Source organism: Orycteropus afer, unplaced genomic scaffold (genome assembly GCF_000298275.1).
Source record: "Orycteropus afer afer isolate SDZICR_OR568_19922 unplaced genomic scaffold, OryAfe1.0 scaffold00856, whole genome shotgun sequence".
In the NCBI taxonomy this organism is placed as follows: Eukaryota; Metazoa; Chordata; class Mammalia; order Tubulidentata; family Orycteropodidae; genus Orycteropus; species Orycteropus afer.
Window position 1 is genome coordinate 651,512 of NW_006922443.1, and position 18,078 is coordinate 669,589.

The window sequence follows — 18,078 nt, forward strand, 5'->3', positions numbered from 1 at the left end:
AATGTCTAAGAGACAACTTACCATCCCAATTCACACAGAGAAGCAAGATAAAGTAGTACAAACACAGGACCAGGATACAGACTCAGAAAACATTCCAGAAGAAGTAGCAGTATTAGAACTTACTGACAAGGAATTCAAAAGCATTATATTTAAGTACTTTCAATGGGTTATAAGACAGATCAAGGAAAAACACTGACAAAATTAAGGAGAACACAGACAAAATTCTAGAACAATTTATGAAAAGAATACAAGAACAAACTGACAAAATAAACAAAAAATTAGAAATGATGCAAAACAAATAGAAATCCAGAAAATTAATACAAAGGTTTCAGAAATAGGTAACACAGTGAATGGGCAAAGGAGTAGAATTAAATCAATGAAAGACAGAATTAGTGAGATTGAAGACAAATATCTCAATACTTCTTTGTTTAATGAAGAAAGTCTAAGATTATGTGGGATACGATCAAAAGGAATTGTTGTTGTTATGTGCTGTCAAGTCAGACCCAACTCATAGCAACTCCTCCTTGGGTTTCCGAGGCAGTATCACTATGGAAGTAGATTGCCCAACCTTCCTTGCAAGGAGTGGCTGGTGGGTTTGAACCGCCAGACTTCTGGTTAGCAGTCAAGTGCCTTATAGCTTATGTGTAATAAGAATTCCAGAACAGGAAGAGACAAATAAAACCACAGAGAAAATTGTCAAAGATTTTTTGGAAGAGAATTTTCTTACTATGATGAAAGACAAGAAGATATCCATTCAAGAAGTTCAATTACCCCAAACAAGATACTCCCCCAAAAAAAATCACTGAGACACATTATAATCAAATTCATCAAAATCAAAGTCAAAGAAAGAATCCTGAAAGCAGTACTGGAAAAATGGGAAGTTATCTACAAAGGGAAACCAATTAAGAATAAGTTCTGATTTCTTGGCAGAAACCATGCAAGCAAGAAGGCAGAGGTATGATATATATAAAACCATGAAAGAAAAAAATTGTCCCCCAAAAATTATATACCAAGCAAAAGTGTCCCTCGAATATGGTGAAATTAGGACATTTCCAGATAATCAGAAATTAAGAGAATTTGTTAAAACCAGACAAACCTTACAAGCTATGCTAAAAAGAGTCCTTCAGACAGAGAACCAATAACAACAGACAATAACCAATGATTAACACACATGATGACATAACCCAGAAACCAACCCAGTTATAGAAGTATCCAAAGCAAAGTAAGCATACAAGACTATAAACAGGAAACCAGAGATATCAATTGTTAAATGAGGACAACAAAAAAACAAAAAGAAGGAATAAATATTGCAAGTACAGAACCTACAAATGGTAAGAAAGTCAAGACAATTGCAAGATAGAACAGACTGCTCTAAACTTGGGAAGAAAATTATAAATCATAGGGTAACCTCAAAGAAAATTAATAAACCTTCACATCAGAATTAAGAAGAGGAGAAACAGAAATATTTGGTAAATACTAAAACAATAGCAACAAAGGAAATGATAACACAATTCATAAAAATAAAAATGAGCTCAGCACAGAAAATCATATGGAACAAAGAAATCAACACTGTGAAAAAAACACTAACAAAATGACAGCTCTAATTCATATCTGTTGATAACTACACTGAATGTAAATAGATTAAATGTACCATTCAAGAGATGGAGAGTTGCAGACTGCATAAGAAAACATGACCCATCAATATTCTCTTTAGAAGAGACTTACATTAGACACAAAGACAAAAATAGACTAAAAATCAAAGTTTGAAGAAAGATATATCAAGCAAATAGCAATCAAAAAAGAGAAGGAGTGGTGATGTTAATTCCTGATAAAATAAACTTTAAGACAAAAACAACCATAAGAGACAATGAACGACATTACATTAAGGATTACATTAAAGGATAAATTGAAGAAGAAGACATAACCATAATAAATATCTACATAACCAATGAAAGAACCCCAAAATACATAAAGCAGACTTTAACAGAATTGAAAAGACAAATAGATGACTCCATAGTAAGAGTAGGAGGCTTTAGTCACCGCTTTCAGTGAAAGATGGAACAATTGGAAAGATACTCAACAAAGACACAGAAGAACTAAACAATACAATCAACCAACTTGACCTTATCGACATCTACAGAGCACTTTACTTAAAAACAGCACAATATACATTATTTTCCAGCATACATGAAACATACTATAGGACAGATCATTTGTTAGGCCACAAAGCAAGCCTCAATACATTTAAAAACATTGAAATAATAATGCAAAGCATCTGTGGTAGTTAAGTTGTGTGTCAACTTGGCTGGGCCTGGTTTTGAGTGGCTGGGCAGCTTTATCCTGGGGATAAAGTTATTCCCCAGGATGAGACTGGTAAGCAAATCCATGGTGGAATCTACTGGAGTAGCTAAGTAGCTGCCTTAGGCATGTGGTCTACTTCCAATATACAAGAAGAAGCTCTGAGAAAGTTCTCTGCAGCTTTTTGGCACACTTGGACCCTGCACGTAGCCAAGCCCTCATTCAGCAGCCTGCCATGGAATGTCGATATTGGGACTGTCTCTGGACTTGAACTAGTGGCCTACAATGTTGTTTGGTAATCTTGGGACTGCACCATTTTATTTGTTGATCTTGGGTTGTCAGCCTCAGCAGCCAGGCTGGCTGAGTGAAGAGACACCTCTAGCTCCAGTAAGCTGGGAAAAAGAAGCGGACTCGAACACCAAGATTGAGGGGCCATCACCCAGCCCCTAAAGCTGGTACTTTGAACTCTGACATCTAGCCTCCTAAACTGTAAGAGAATAAATCCCTGTTTGTTGAAGCCACCTATTTGTAGTATTTCTGTTAGAGCAACACTAGAGAACCAAAACAGAATCTGGCACCAAGAGAGTGGGATACTGCTGTGACAGATACCTAAAATGTGGAAAAAGAGTGGAGTGTATCCTTGACCCAAGACCTCAGCAGATAGACCTGGCAGAGAGAGGGCAACAGCAGAGCCAAGAGACTGGCATGAAACAGCAACAGGCTTACCAGCCCACAGAGGAGAAACCTGGATGCCATTGGGCAGGGAGCATCCTGGTATAGGAGGTTGCCTTTGGGCATTAATTGGTAGAAGAGACCAACATGAAATGGAGTAGGTTGCCCATGGAGCAAAAAAGCTGAGTGCTTTTGGGGCTTGAAGATTTCTGGCAAAGTGGGTTGTCTTTAGCAGAAGCTGAAAGACCAAGGAAATGGGAAACAGAGCTGTCTCAGTCTCAAAGGGTAGGACCATGGCCTCTGGGGGTTTCAACCTCCTAGGTTTCAAAGAGTCAAATCTTCACCAACTTGGTTCTGGAGCATGAGGCTGCTGTTCATGAGGGCCAGTGGAATAAGGCCATAGCCGCTGTCCAAAAGTGAGGGGGCAGTGTTGTCATGCCCAAGGGGCAGAGGAACAGAGCCTGCCAGGCCTGGCTTTGAGTGGCTGGGCAGCTGGATGTAGTTATTCCCCAAGATGAGACTGGTAATCAACTCCATGGAGGAATCTACTGGAGCAGCTGAATAGCTGCCTTAGGGATGTGGTCTCCTTCCAGTATATAAGAAAGCAGATTTGAGAAAGGTCTCTGAACTTTTAGCACACTTTGACCCTGCATGTAGCTCAGTCTTCATTCAGCAGCCTGCGATGACTGTCTACTGATCTTGAGACTATTTCTGGACTTGAACCAGTGGCCTACCATGTAGCTTAATAATTTTGGGACTGTGCCATTTCACTTGTTTACCTTGGGTTTGTCAGCCTCAGCAGCCATCAGCTGTCTGAGTTAAGAGAAACCTCCAGCTTCAGTGGGCCAGGAACAAGAGCCAGAAATAAAGCCCAAGGTTGAGGGGCTTTTACCTACCCCCTAGAGCCTGGCACTCTGAACTTGGACTTCTAGCCCCCTAAATAGTAAAAGAATAAATTCCTACTTGTTAAAGCCCTACACTTGTGGTATTCCTGCTAAAGCAGCACTAGGTAACCAAAACTCCAGGTATGCAACGACAGTTCAACATTAGAAAAACAATCAATATAGGATCATATAAACAAAATAAAGAAAAAGAACAACAAGATCATATCAATAGATGCAGAAAAGGCATTTGATAAAATCCAACACCATTCTCAAAAAAACCCTCAGAAATATAGGAACAGAAGCAAAATTCCTCAACTTAATAAAGGGCATGTATGCAAAAGCAAGAGCCAACATTACTCTCCATGGAGAAAGACTGAAACCAATCCCCTTGCAAACAGGAACCAGACAAGCCTGTCCCCTACCACCACTTCTATTCAACACTGTATTGGAAGTCCTAGCCAGGGCAATAAGACAAAAAAGGGAAATAAAAGGCATCCAAACTGTTAAGGAAGAAGTAAAACTACAGACATATAATATGATACTATACATAGAAAACACAAAAGAATTAGCAAGAAATCTACTGAAATTAATTGAAAAATTTAGCATTGTGGCAGGATACAAGATCAACACACAAAAATCAGTTGGATATCTCTACACCAGTAAAGAGATATCTGAAAAGGAAATCAATACTTCTTACAATAACTACCAAAAAGATAAAATACTCAGGAATAAATTTTACCAGGGACACAAAAGATCTAAAAAAGAAAACTACAAAACACTACTTCAAGAAACTATAAGAGATCTGCATAAATGGAATAACACACCATGCTTATGGATAGGAAGATTGAACATTGTAAAAATGTCAGTACTACCTGTGGTAGTTAAGGCTATGTGTCAACTTGGCTGGGTCTGGTTTTGAGTGGCTGGGCAGCTAGATGTAGTTACTCCCCATGATGAGACTGGCAATCAATGTCATGGTGAAATCTGCCACGAGCAGCTCAGTAGCTGCTTTAGGGATGTGGTATACTTCTAGTATATAAGGAGAAGCTTTGGGAATGGTCTGCAGCTTTTTGGCCTGCTTGGACCCTGCATGTAGACAAGTGCTCATTCAGCAGCCTGTCATGTTGTCTGCCAATCTTAGGATTGTTCCTGGACTTGAACCAGTGGTCTGCCATGTTGTGTGATCATCTTGGGACTGTGCCATTTTACTTGTAGACCTTAGGCTTGCTAGCCTCAGTAGCCAGCAGCTGCCTAAATGAAGAGACTCCTCCAACACCAGTGGACTGGGAGCAAGAGCTGATGCCCAAGGTCAAGGAGCTTTTCACTTAGCACCTAGAGCTGGCACTTTGAACTCAGACTTGTAGCTTCCTAAACTGTAAGAAAACAAACTCCTGTTTGTTAAAACCACCCATTTGTGGTATTTTCTGTTAGAGCAGCACTAGAGAACTAAACCACTACCCAAAGCAATCTATACAGGCCATGCAATCCCAATCCAAACTCCATCAACATTCTTTGAAATGGCATGGAAAAACCAATTGCTAATTTTATATGGAAAGGAAAGAGACCTCAGACAAGCAAAGCTCTACTGAAGAAGAAGAAGAACAAAGCAGATCTCATACTACTGGATCGCAAAACCTACTATACAGCCATAGTGTCAAAACAGCCTCGTATTGGTACAACAGACCAGTGGAACAGAATTGAGAACCCAGAAATAGATCCATCCACCTATGGTCAGCTGATCTTTGCAAAGGGCCAGAATTGATTAAAGGGGGAAGAGATCACCTCTTTAACAAATAGTGCTGGCAAAACCTGGATATCCATTTGCAGAAAAATCAAACAAGATCCATCCCTCATACCATACACAAAAACTAACTCCAGACAGATCAAAGACTTAAACATGAAACCTAACACTATAAAGTTCATCAAAGAAAAAATAGGGGCAAACTTAAGGGCCCTATTTTATGGCATAAATAGACTATTAAGCATAACCCAAAATACACAAACATCAGAAGACAAACTAGATGATAGGGACCTTCTAAAAATAAAACCTATGTGCATCGAAAGACCTCTACAAAAGAGTAAAAAGAGAACCCACACGTTGGGAAAAAATATTTGACAATGATATATGTGACAAGGAACTTACCTCTACAATTTACAGAAAATTACAACATCTCAACATCAAAAAGACAGACAATCCAATTAAAAAAATGGACAGAAGACATGAACAGACACTTTACCAAAGAAGATATTCAGGCGGCCAACAATCACATGAAGAAATGTTCACAAACATCAGCCATTAAAACCAAAAAACCAAATTCACTGCCGTCGAGTCAGATCCAACTCATGGTGACCCCTCCTTGGGTTTCCGAGGCTGTATCACTACGGAAGTAGACTACCCAACCTTCCTTCCGAGAAGTGGCCATTAGAGAGATGCAAATCAAAACAACAATGAGATACTATTTCACTCCAGCACTAATAACAAAGTTCAACAAGACAGAAAATAACAGTTGCTGGCAAGGATGTGGAGAGATTGGGACTCTCATATATTGCTGGTGGGACTATAAAATAATATAATAATATAATATAAAAAGTTGGAAATAGAAATACCATTTGATCCAGCAATCCCATTACTAGGAATATATCCTAGAGAAGTGAGAGTCAGAATATGAATAGACATACACACACCCATGTTCACCACAGCACTATTCACAATAGCAAAAAGGTGGAAACAACCTAAGTTCCCATCAACTGAGGAACAGACAGCCAAACGATGGTACAAACACATAATGGAATGCTATGCAACACTAAAGGAGAATGTAGAATCCACAAAATACTGTATAACGTGGAGGAACTTGGAGGACATTCAGCTGAGTGAAATAAGTCAGTCACAGAAGGAATACTAAATATTGTATTAGTCCACTATCGTAAAAAGTCTAGGAAACTTTCTTTGTTGGTTACCAGTGATGGGAGGGGAAAGGAGGAAAAATTGCTAGTTAGATAAGAGAAGAGTAGTGATCTGGATGAAGGGAAAGTCAATACACCAAAAGTGAATGACCATTACAATAACACTAAGGAAAAGGAAGACACAGAGAGGTGCATAAGAGGTATAAACAACAAAGATAAACACTTTTACATATACATTACCACAGGCAGATACATAGATGTTATTGTTGTTGTTGTTATTTGCCGTCGAGTCGGCCCCGACTCATAGCGACCCCTCCTTGGGTTTCCAAGGCAGTATCACTACGGAAGTAGGATTGCCCAACCTTCCTTCCGAGGAGTGGCTGGTGGGTTTGAACCGCCAGCCTTCTGGTTAGCAGTCAAGTGCTTTAGCCACTATGCTACCAGGGCTCCCATATAGATAGACACATCAAATGATCAGGTAAGTCTAGGCAAAAGAGAATATACTCATGACCATATATAAGTTTGGCAGATGATATTTCTACATATGTATATTTGCATGTGTTGTACGAATATCCATATAAATAGAACTAACAGGGGGCAAAGTTAAGATAATTTCTTAGTCACAGTCAACCACCCTGATGGAACGAGTTGTTGGACCTGCAGGCTTGGGACCATGGACATTAAGCTCAATTGGCATAACATATACACAAAAATGTTCTACATCCTACTTTGAAGAGTAGCTACTGAGGTCTTAAATGCTTGCAAGCAGCCATCTAGATGCAACAATTGGTCTTTCCTCATCCAGAGCAAAGAAGAATGAAGAAAAACAAAGATTCATGGAAACAATTAGTCCAAGGGACTAATGGACCATGTGAACCTATATGACCTAGCCTATATGACCATGAGACCAGAAGAACTAGATGGTGCCTGGCTATCACTGTCAACCACTCAGAAAGGGACCAAGGCAGGAGATCCTGGACTGAGTGGGAGAATAATGTGGAACAAATCTCAGAATTATGAATAAGACCAGGCTTACTGGTCTGCTAGAGCCTGGTGAAACCCCCAGACTATGGCCCAATTACCCTTCAGGCCTGAAACTGAATTCAATCCCATGGCTTTCAGTCAAACAATAGACAAGCATCTAGGGTGAACATTTATACCAGGCAGATACACTCCCTAGAACAATGAATCATGGGAGATCAGAAAGTCAGTATTTGAATGGGGAGAGAGCTCAGGAAGCAGGATTGCATAGGAATGAAAGACACAGGGAAGAGGTAACTACATGGAGGAAGTGGTTAAGAGAGTTGTTTGTTACATTATGGGGATTCCAGTTATTGTCATGAAACAAAAAGCATATGAATTGCTGTATGGAAAATGAATTTGCTCTGTAAACTTTCCCAAATCACAATAAAAACTAAAAAAAAAAAAAAAAGAAAGAAAGAAAGCTTGCAAGTAGCCATCTAGGTGCAACAATAGGTCTTTCCTCTGGAGCAAAGAAGAATGAAGAAAACCAAAGACACACGGAAACCATCAACCACTTGGAGGGGGACTGGTGCAGGATATCCTGGATGGAGTGTGAGAACAATGTGGAACAAGACTCAAAATCATTTAAAATAAAAGACTAGGTTTGCTGGTCTGAAGAGCCTGGTGAGACCCCTGAGATTATGGCCCCTAATTTCCCTTCAGGTCTGGAACTGAACTCACTCTTGTGGCTTCCAGTCAAACAATAAACAGGCATATGGGGTGAACATTTATATCAGGTAGATACACTCCTTGGAGTGATCAATCATGGGAGAACAGAAGGGCAGTGTTTGCACAGGGAGACAGCTCGGGGGGGACAGAAGTGCATGGGAGGGAAGGACACAGGGAAGAGGTAACTACGGGGAGGAAGTGGGAAGAGAGCTGTTACATTGTGGAGAACTGCAGTCAATGTCACGAGACAAAATGTGTATGAACTGCTATAATGGAACATGAATTTGCTCTATAAACTTTCACCCAAATCACTATGAAAATTAAAAAAAGACACATGGATATAAAGGACTAATGGACCATGTAGTCTTCAGCCTACATGACCATGAGACCAGAACTAGATGATGTCCAGCTACCACTGTCAACCATTTGGAAAGGGATCAGTGCAGAAGATACTGGATAGAGTGGGAGAAAAATGTGGAACAAAACTCAAAATCATAAAAAAAGACCAGGCTTAATAGTCTGATAGAGACTGGTGAAACCCCCAAGACTATGGCCCTTATTCACCCCTCAGGCCTGAAACTGAACTCACTCAGTTTGGCTTCCAACCAAACAAAAGATGGGCACAGAACATGAACATTTACACAGTTAGGTAAATTCCTTAGAACAATCAATCATGGGAGATCATAAGGGCAGTATCTGCGCAGGGAAATAGCTCTCAGAGTGCAGGAATGCATAGCAAAGGACACAGGGAAAAGGTAACCACAGGGAGGAAGTAGGAAGAAAGCTGTCATATTACAGGGATTGCAATCAATGTCATGAAACTAAATGTATATGAACTGCTGTATAGAAATTAAATTTGCTCTGTAAACTTTCACCCAAATCACAATTTTAAAAAATGTGTGAAAACATTTGTGTCCCTTGTGAATGTTCCCCAAAGGGCAACCATTACAGAGGAATACTCTTTATAATCGTGGACAAAATAATGTACTCTACTGTTGTCAAAAGGAGCTCTGGTAGCACAGTGGTCAAGGCATTTGGCTGGTAACCAAAAGATTGACAGGGCAAACTCACCATCTGCTCCATGGCTGAAAGATGGGCATTCCAAGATTTACAACCTTGGAAACTCTATGAGGTAGTTTTACTTTGTCCTATAGGGTTGGAATGAATTGGAATCGACTCAATGGCAGTGGTTTTCACTTGCTTTGGTTTGGGTTTTTATTGATGTCAGTTTCTTTCCCCAGTTACTCCAATGCTTCCTCAATGGACCCATGAAAAAGGGTCCATGGTAGCAGAAATGGAGACTATACACAGTCTCAATAACATAGAATTCCCCTTACTAAGGCTGAGAGTCTAACTGCCATGGTTGGCTAACACTATGGTTGAGAGTCTAATCTGCCAACAGCAGAGACCAACACTGTGTTCCCAATATGGCAACATTTCTCAGGTAGACCAGCCTGTCACCTGGCAGCAGGTTCATTACATTGATTGAACCATGGAGGGGGTAGACATTTTTCCTTACTGGAATAGACATATATTCTAGATAAGGATTTGCCTCCCTGTCCATAATGTTTCTGCCAGAATTACCATCTGTGAACTCACATAACTTCTTTTCAACTATCATGGCATTTCACACAGTGTTGTGTCTTACCATGGAACTGATTTCACAACAAAAAGGAAGTATATCAATGGGCTCATACCCATGAAATTAACTGGTTGTACTATATACTTCATCATTAGTAAGAGACTGGGCTAACTAAAAGATGGAATAGTTACTTGAAGACTCAGTTATGGAGCCAAATGGGAGACAACACCCTGAAAACATGGGGCTCTATCTTATAGAATGTGCTTTAAATGAGAGAATCTTATAGAATGTGCTTTAAATGAGAGGCCATTCAATGATTCTAACAAGATGATCACTGCCAGAATATACAAGATCAGGAATCAAAGGGTAGAAAGGGGGGTGGCTCCTCTCACTATGATAACTACTAACCCATCTGAAGAATATTTGGTTCTTGTCCTGGTAACTTTGAGCTATGCCAACTTAGAGATCGTTGTTGCCAAAAGGGTAATGGTTCTACCAGTGACATGACAATGGTTCTACTGAAATGGAAGATGAGACTGCCACCTGGCCATTTGTAGCTTCTTATTTATGTTACTGAACCAACAGTCAAAAAAAAAAGGGGGGGGGTGTTAGTATATGTTGATCCTCATTACTAAAGGGAAATCATATTGCTAGACACAGTGGAGGCAAAGAAGACTATGTCTGCACACAAGGAGTCTCTGTAGTACCTCTTCCTACTTCCACGTAAATGTTAATGGAAAACAACAACAACCTGAAAAGGGCAGGATGACTGAGAACTTAGAATCTTCAAAAATGATTGTTTGGGTCACTCTACCAGGTAAAAAAACCCAGAGCAGCTAAGCTTCTGGCTGAGGGTAGGGAAATATGGAATGGATACTTCAAGAAAGAAGCCATAGATATCAACCATGAGCTCATGACCTACTATAGAAACAACCAAAAAAAAAGAAAAAAACAAACTCACTGCCATCGAGTCAAAGTAACTCACAACGACCCCTCCTTGGGTTTCTGAGGTGGTATCTCTACAGAAGTAGATTGCTCAGTCTTCCTTCTAAGGAATGTCTGGTGGGTTTGAACTGCCAGTCTTCTGGTTAGCAGTCAAATGCTGCTTACAAGTGAAGTCAACTTCTTCACTTGTAAAAAGGATAGATGTATTTAGTTAGATACAAATTTAGAGTTGTTGTAAGGGAGCACAAATATATATAGAAGAGTATATATGGAAACTGAGTAGCCAACGGGGTAGACTACGCCAGTTATCAATTTATTGTCTCTCACCCATAAAGTTACTCTTCAATATAAACTCTGTAATAATGGATGAAATTCCTTTAAGCATTTCTCCTTTAAAGTAAGCATGATGCTAAGCCTTCTCAGAAAAGGATGCTAGGGGAAAAAACTTGCAGGATGAAGTGGCTCTACTATATTTTCCAGCTGCAGCATTGTAGCTCAGCAGTGTGGGCATAAAGACATTATAGTGCCCTATGCCAACTCCCTACCCAGAATGTGCTGTCCTTCATCAATCTCACAGCCCCAGCACAACATAGTGATCATCTTCCAAATGCCCTCTCAATACAAACATCCTACACTCGACTTCCTGCCTACACTGTTGTCCTGATTCTCTCTGCTCTTTCATCTACTTCCAAAGTTTGTCTCCCACAGTCCTCTTGATGTCACAGTCCCCCTGGCAAGAAGACCTGCATACAGAGGCATCTCCATTCTCACTGCATACCCAAATGCTAGCCACCACCTACTGCTCAACCACCCAGCCTATCTGCCTTGGGACTGCAGGCCAGCTCTGGCCTGGGAACCAGTAGGCTCTGTCATTCAGTGGCAATTCACTTATAGCTTCTCCAATGTGATTTGAACCACAGCCTTGGGGAGAGAGCCCACAAGGTGCCTCCCTACCAAATGTGTCTGACCTTGGGTACTTTCTCTCAGCCCTAAGGTGTCATAAAGAGTTTTCTTTTATTCTAAATCTACTCTTTTATAATAGTTTAATAATTCTTTATATTGTACTTCCCTGTTTAAATCACTGTGTGGTTCTACCTTTAATTAGATCCAGATGCTAATCTCTGCCTTCGTGGAGTTTATAGTCCAACAGAGAAGAGAGAAATTAAAATAGCAATTTTAGTAAAATGGGACCACGTGGGAGGACAGTTAACCTAAATTAACAAGGATCATGGGAGCTTTTCAAAAAGGAGTAACATCATTACTAACCCATTGCTGTGGAGTTGATTCCAACTCAGAGCAAACTTACAGGACATGGTACATACAACTGCCCCATAGAGCTTCCAAGGCTGTAATCTCTACAAATGTAGACTGCCATATCTTTCTCCTAGAGTTGCTCATGGATTCAAACAGGTTGGCAGCCAAACATTTAACCACTGAGCTTTTTTCTAAGCTTAAACTTGAGGAATAAATAATAGTTGACCATATGAATAAGTAAAGAAAGTTTTCTAAGCAAAGGAAATAGTATGAACAAAGGCCTGAGAGTGAAGTACTATGTTTAAGGTACTAGAAAACCATTCAAAATGATTGAAATACAGAATACAAGGGAATGGCATGAAACGATGCTGGAACTACTAGCTAGAGTGACATCATGCAGTGCCTCATGAACTATGTCCAGATATTTGAACTTGATCTTAACAATAATGGAGATCCAAAAACTATTAAAAATCCTAAAAGTATGTCAAAGTAGCAGACTATAAAAATCAATAAACAAAAATCCACTGTATTTCTATATACCAGCCATAAACACTTAGGAAATGTAATTTTTTAAAACAGACTATAATATCCACAAAAATTATAAGGTAGCATAGCAATAAATACAACAGAAACATATAATACCTCAATGTAAAGAATGATACAATTTTATGGAAAAACACTAAATAAGACCTAAGTAAATGTAGAGATATCCTTTGTTCACAGTAGAAAGTCTCAATATTTCAATTATCTTAACCCTAACCCACCAGTCACTCCTCAGAAGGAAGGTTAGGCAATCTACTTCCATTGTGGAAGTAACCCAAGGAGGGGTCGCTATGAGTCAGATCTGACTCGATGGCAGTGGGCTAGATGGGAAAGGGATCTATTGATTTAGTGCAAGCACAATTACCCTCACAATCTCAATGGGTGTTTGGGTGAAACTTGATAAACTGGCCATTAATTTATATGGAAGACTTAGTATCCCAAATATATAAAGAACTGTTACAAATCATGAAAAATATGTAAAAAATAACAGTCATTTCTTAGAAAATTATACAAAAAGATAGACAAAAAAGATAATCAACCTCATTGTTGTTGTTGTTATGTGCCGTCCGAGTCAGACCCGACTCATAGCCACCCCTCCTTGGGTTTCCGAGGCTGTATCACTATGGAAGTAGATTGCCCAACCTTCCTTCCGAGGAGTGGCTGGTGGGTTTGAACCACCAGCCTTCTGGTTAGCAGTCAAGTGCCTTAGGCACTATGCTACCAGAGCTCCTATTCAGACTATAGTCAGATACTATTTTACAACTACTAGATTGGTAAAGACTGAAGAGTGCTATGGGCAAAATATTGGACTTACTATCAACTGTTGGAAAGAATGTGGATGTGGATATTGCTAGTAAGTGTGTACATGATTAGAATCACTTTGAAAAACAACTTGTCATTAAATATTCAATTTATACATCATGCACCCTATAACCACTGCCGTCAAGTCAGATGCGACTCATAGTGACTCCTCCTTGGGTTTCCGAGGTGGTATCAGTACTGAAGTAGACTGCCATCTTCTTTCCGAGGAGTGGCTGGTGGGCTTGAACCACCAGCCTTCTGGTTAGCAGTCAAATGCCTTAGCACTACACCACCAGAGCTCCTATGTACTCTATCATCATAGCAATTTCATTACTAAGTATGTATCTTAGAGAAACACATATAATTTAGACCTATTTCATCCATTTACCCCTCAACTTAGCAGACTTAGATTAAAAATTAAAATTAAAGGACTGAAAAAACAAAACACTCAATAGTATTACGAGGATCAACTTTAGATTTAATTTAACATCACGTATAAAGGGAAAAGTTTTCTTTCTTGTGCTTTTTTGTCTAAATGGTTTAAATAATGCATTCTTATTAACAACTAGAAACTATATGAGCTTTTTAACCTAGCTCCAAATTATGAATATGGGTAAACTGATTTATTTCTCTTTCAATTACCCACATTATAAATGATAAATAACCTCAAATAATTCTAACTACCCAATTTATAATTTACAAAACTTTAGAGTTTCAAGATATCATCTAGGTCAATCTTCTACATTTTACCTGAATATCCCACTTGAGGTGTCCAACTTCTGTAACCTGATCTCGGAGGATACCCAGCAGACAACGGAGTTTTTAGTATTTGAGGATAATTAGTGTCTCGTGCAGAAGATGAGCTTGTACTGAAAGTAAAATTTGATGCACCTCTACTTTCTGCAAAGGATCTTCTGTTTCCAAAGCACAAACCTAAATTAGAAAAATTAAGTGTCAATTCTTAAAAATTTTATGTTATGTAATTAATGATGTATTAAGGAGATCTGGTAGCACAGTGCCTAAGTCATCTGACTGCTAACCAGAAGGTTGGTGGTTCAAACCCACCAGCCACTCCATGGAAGCAAGACTGGGCAATCTACTTCCATAAAGATTTACCACCTCTGAAACCCAATGGGGATTACCATGAGTCAGAATCAACTCAGTGGTGGTGGGTTTGGTTTTTTGAATGAAGTATTAATCTCTAAAATTTATACCATGTTTACTTTCAATAAAACTTTATATTTAAAAAAATGTAGTAAATTATGAAAAATTTGATGACATTATTGATAAATAACTTTGTACTAAAATACAAATGAAACTTGCTCTTGAATGTGAAGTAGCCAAAGCAAATGGAAGAAATGATGATGTAAAAGGGCTGAACAGAAGATTTCAAAGGGCAACTCAAGAAGACAAAGTTTTATAACGAAACTTGCAAAGACTTGGAGTTAGAAAATCAAACAGGATAAATACAGTCAGCATTTCTCAAGCTGAAAGAATTGAAGAAAAAATTCAAGCCTTGAGTTGCAATAGTGAAGGACGCTATGGGCAAAATATCGGACGACATAAAATGCATCAAAAGAAGATGGAAAGAATATAGAGATTCACTATACCAAAAAGAATTGTTTGATGTTCAGCCATTTCAGGATGTAGCATATGCTCAAGAACTGATAGTGTTGAACACAGAAGTCCAAGATCCGCTGAAGGAATTAGCAAAAAGCAATGCTCCAGGAATTGATGGAATACCCAGTGAGATGTTTCAACAAGCAGATGCAATGCTGGAAGCCCTCACTCACTTTATCGAAATAACTGGAAGGTAACTACCTGGCTAACTGACTGGAAGAGATCTGTATTTGTGCCCATTCCAAAGAAAGATTATCCAATGGAATGAAAAAATTTCAAACAATATCATTAATATCACATGCAAGTATAATTTTGCTGAAGATAATTAAAAAAACAGTTGCAGCAGTACATCAACAGGAAACTGCCAGAAATTCAAGCCAGATTCAGAAGAGAATGTGGAAAGAGAGATATCATTGCTGATGTCATGTGGACCTAAGATGAAAGCAAAGAATACCAGAAAAATGTTTACCTGTGTTTCATTGGGAGCTCTGGTAGCGTAGTGCCGAAGGCACTTGACTGCTAACCAGAAGGCTGGAAGTTCAAACCCACTAGCCACTCCTTGAAAGGAAGATGGGGCAATCTACTTCCATAGTGATACTGCCTCGGAAACCCAAGGAGGGGTCGCTATGAGTCGGGTTTGACTCAATGGCACATAACAACAACAACAACAAATCACTATGGAAATAGATTGCCCAACCTGCCTTTCAAGGAGTAGCTGGTGGGTTTGAACCACCAGCCTTCTGGTTAGCAGTCAAATGCCCTAAGCACTACACCAACATGGCTCCTTCATAGACTGCTAGAAGAATGAAATAATCTGTCTTGGAGGAAGTACAGCCAGAATGCTTCTTAGAAGGAAGAATGCCAGACTTTGTCTACTTTGGTCATGTTGTCACAAGGGATCAGTCCCTGGAGAAGTTTATCATGCTAGGTAAAGTAGGAGGTCAGCAAAAAAAGAGAAGATCTTCAAAGAGATAGACTGACACAGTGGCTACAACAATGGGTTCAAGCATGGCAACAATTCGGAATGGTGCAGAACCAAGCAGTTGTTTGTTCTGTTATACATAGGGTCACTATGAGTCAAAATCAACACGACAGCACCTAACAACAACATTTTACCATTGAGTCACATCACTGTGTGAAGTAATGGTAATGATTTTACCACAGAGAGTGACAGAATATAAAATAAATTAGCTGAATGTGCCTTTAAGGATTTACATTTTACTACTACTAGGAGCCCTGGTAGTGTAGTGCCTAAGGCACTTGACTGCTAACCAGAAGGCTGGAGATTCAAACCCACCAGCCACTCCTGGGAAGGAAGATGGGGTAATCTACTTCCATAGTGATACTGCCTCGGAAACCCAAGGATGGGTCGCTATGAGTTGGGTCCGACTGGATGGCACATAACAACAACAACAAGTATATTATTCACCTGAATTACATGAAATGTTAAATTTTCATTCCACTCTAAAGGAGACTCTGGTTACTGAAGTTCAGCAGTCAAGAGGCTCACTATTCCTATCACTAATGAATAATTCTGTCATTTGTTATATTTTTTAGGGGTGCTGGAGAAGGGAGGGCATATAATGCTATTCTACATTTCTTAGAACTGAGCCATCCATCACCACAGCCTTGTAATAAAACCTACTTGAAGGATGAAACCTTTCAATCACCCCCAACTCTCAAATTCCCAGAGCACCCTGTTATCCTCCAACCAAGTCACAACTGACAATTTCCTGTGGTTACCACCAACCACCACTCGCTGACCTCCAGACGCAGCAGGTCGCTAACCGACAATGGAAAATTCACCACCCAAACATTCCTTGCCTGTCGCGGGCCGGGAGTTTGGCGGGTGTGGTGGGAGACTGCTGCTGCTACTCCTGTCGCCTGCAGCTCCAGAAGTGCCGGGAGGTGAGGACGCAGAGATGGCCTGGGCTGAAGGAAGGCTCTGAGGAGTCTCCTGGAGCCCGAAATTGTAGCGGGGACCCTGTGGCCGGCCCTCTACTGGAGAGGGGCAAGCCGCAGACGCGGAAGGCGAGGTTGAGGAGGACTCAGGCCTTAGCATCTTCCCAAACCTTCCCAGACACAAGTACGACTTTCTGAGATCCCACTCACACAGCGGCCAGGCAGAAACCACAGAAAAAGGCGGGAGATTGGCGCGCAGGCGCAGGGGCCCTGGCGCGCAGGCGCAGGGAAACCTACCTTTCCACATCAGCTCACCTTTCCAGCTCAAATTTAAAGCCCTATTCCTGGCACTACAGAATCCCATCACTTATCAACAAAATTTGTAGTAACTTTGAGGTGCCCACTCTCCTCCACCTATGTCAGCCTTGACATAATTTTTCAGTGCCTATTAATGACCACCCAGTTTGGTAGCCCCGTTTTTATCATAAACTCAAAACTAAAACTCACTGCCATGGAGTACATTCCCACTCATAGCGACCCCCATTGGGTTTCTAAGCTTGTAAATCTTTACAGAAGCAGACTCCCCCATCTTTTTTCCTGGCAGCAGGTGGGTTCAAAACACCGACCTTTTGGTTAAAAGCCAAATGCCATAACCACACCACCAGAGCTCTTTATTATTCTCATAGCACCCTATTTCTCTTACCCCAAGATAGTTTGTACTTTTTAACATATCACATAGTACAGTACAGTAGCTTCTTTTTAAACATACCTGTCCATGCCTGTGCATCAAATGCTTCTGAGAAAGTTATATACATATACATATATATACATTTCACCAGAGGTCCTTATTATTCTCATAACACTCTTACCCCGAGATGGTTTGTACTTTTTAACGTATCCCATAGTACAGTACAGTAGCTTCTTTATAAAGGTAACTGTCCATCCCTGTGCACCAAGTGCCTCTGAGAAAGTTAAAAATAT

The 18,078-nt window shown here is 40.0% G+C and overlaps 1 protein-coding gene across 1 annotated transcript in view; it reads right to left on the reverse strand.

Annotated features, from left to right (window-relative positions):
* The window catches only part of MSH4 (mutS homolog 4), a 228,115-nt gene extending 210,858 nt beyond the window's left edge, over positions 1–17,257 (reverse strand). Inside the window, exons 1-2 of the mRNA XM_007958126.2 lie at positions 17,020–17,257; positions 14,326–14,508 (exon numbers count right to left, since the gene is read on the reverse strand). Coding sequence (XP_007956317.1) covers positions 14,326–14,508; positions 17,020–17,257 — 421 coding nt within the window. The remainder of the gene's footprint in view (positions 1–14,325; positions 14,509–17,019) is intronic.
* Positions 17,258–18,078: the final 821 nt, after the last annotated feature.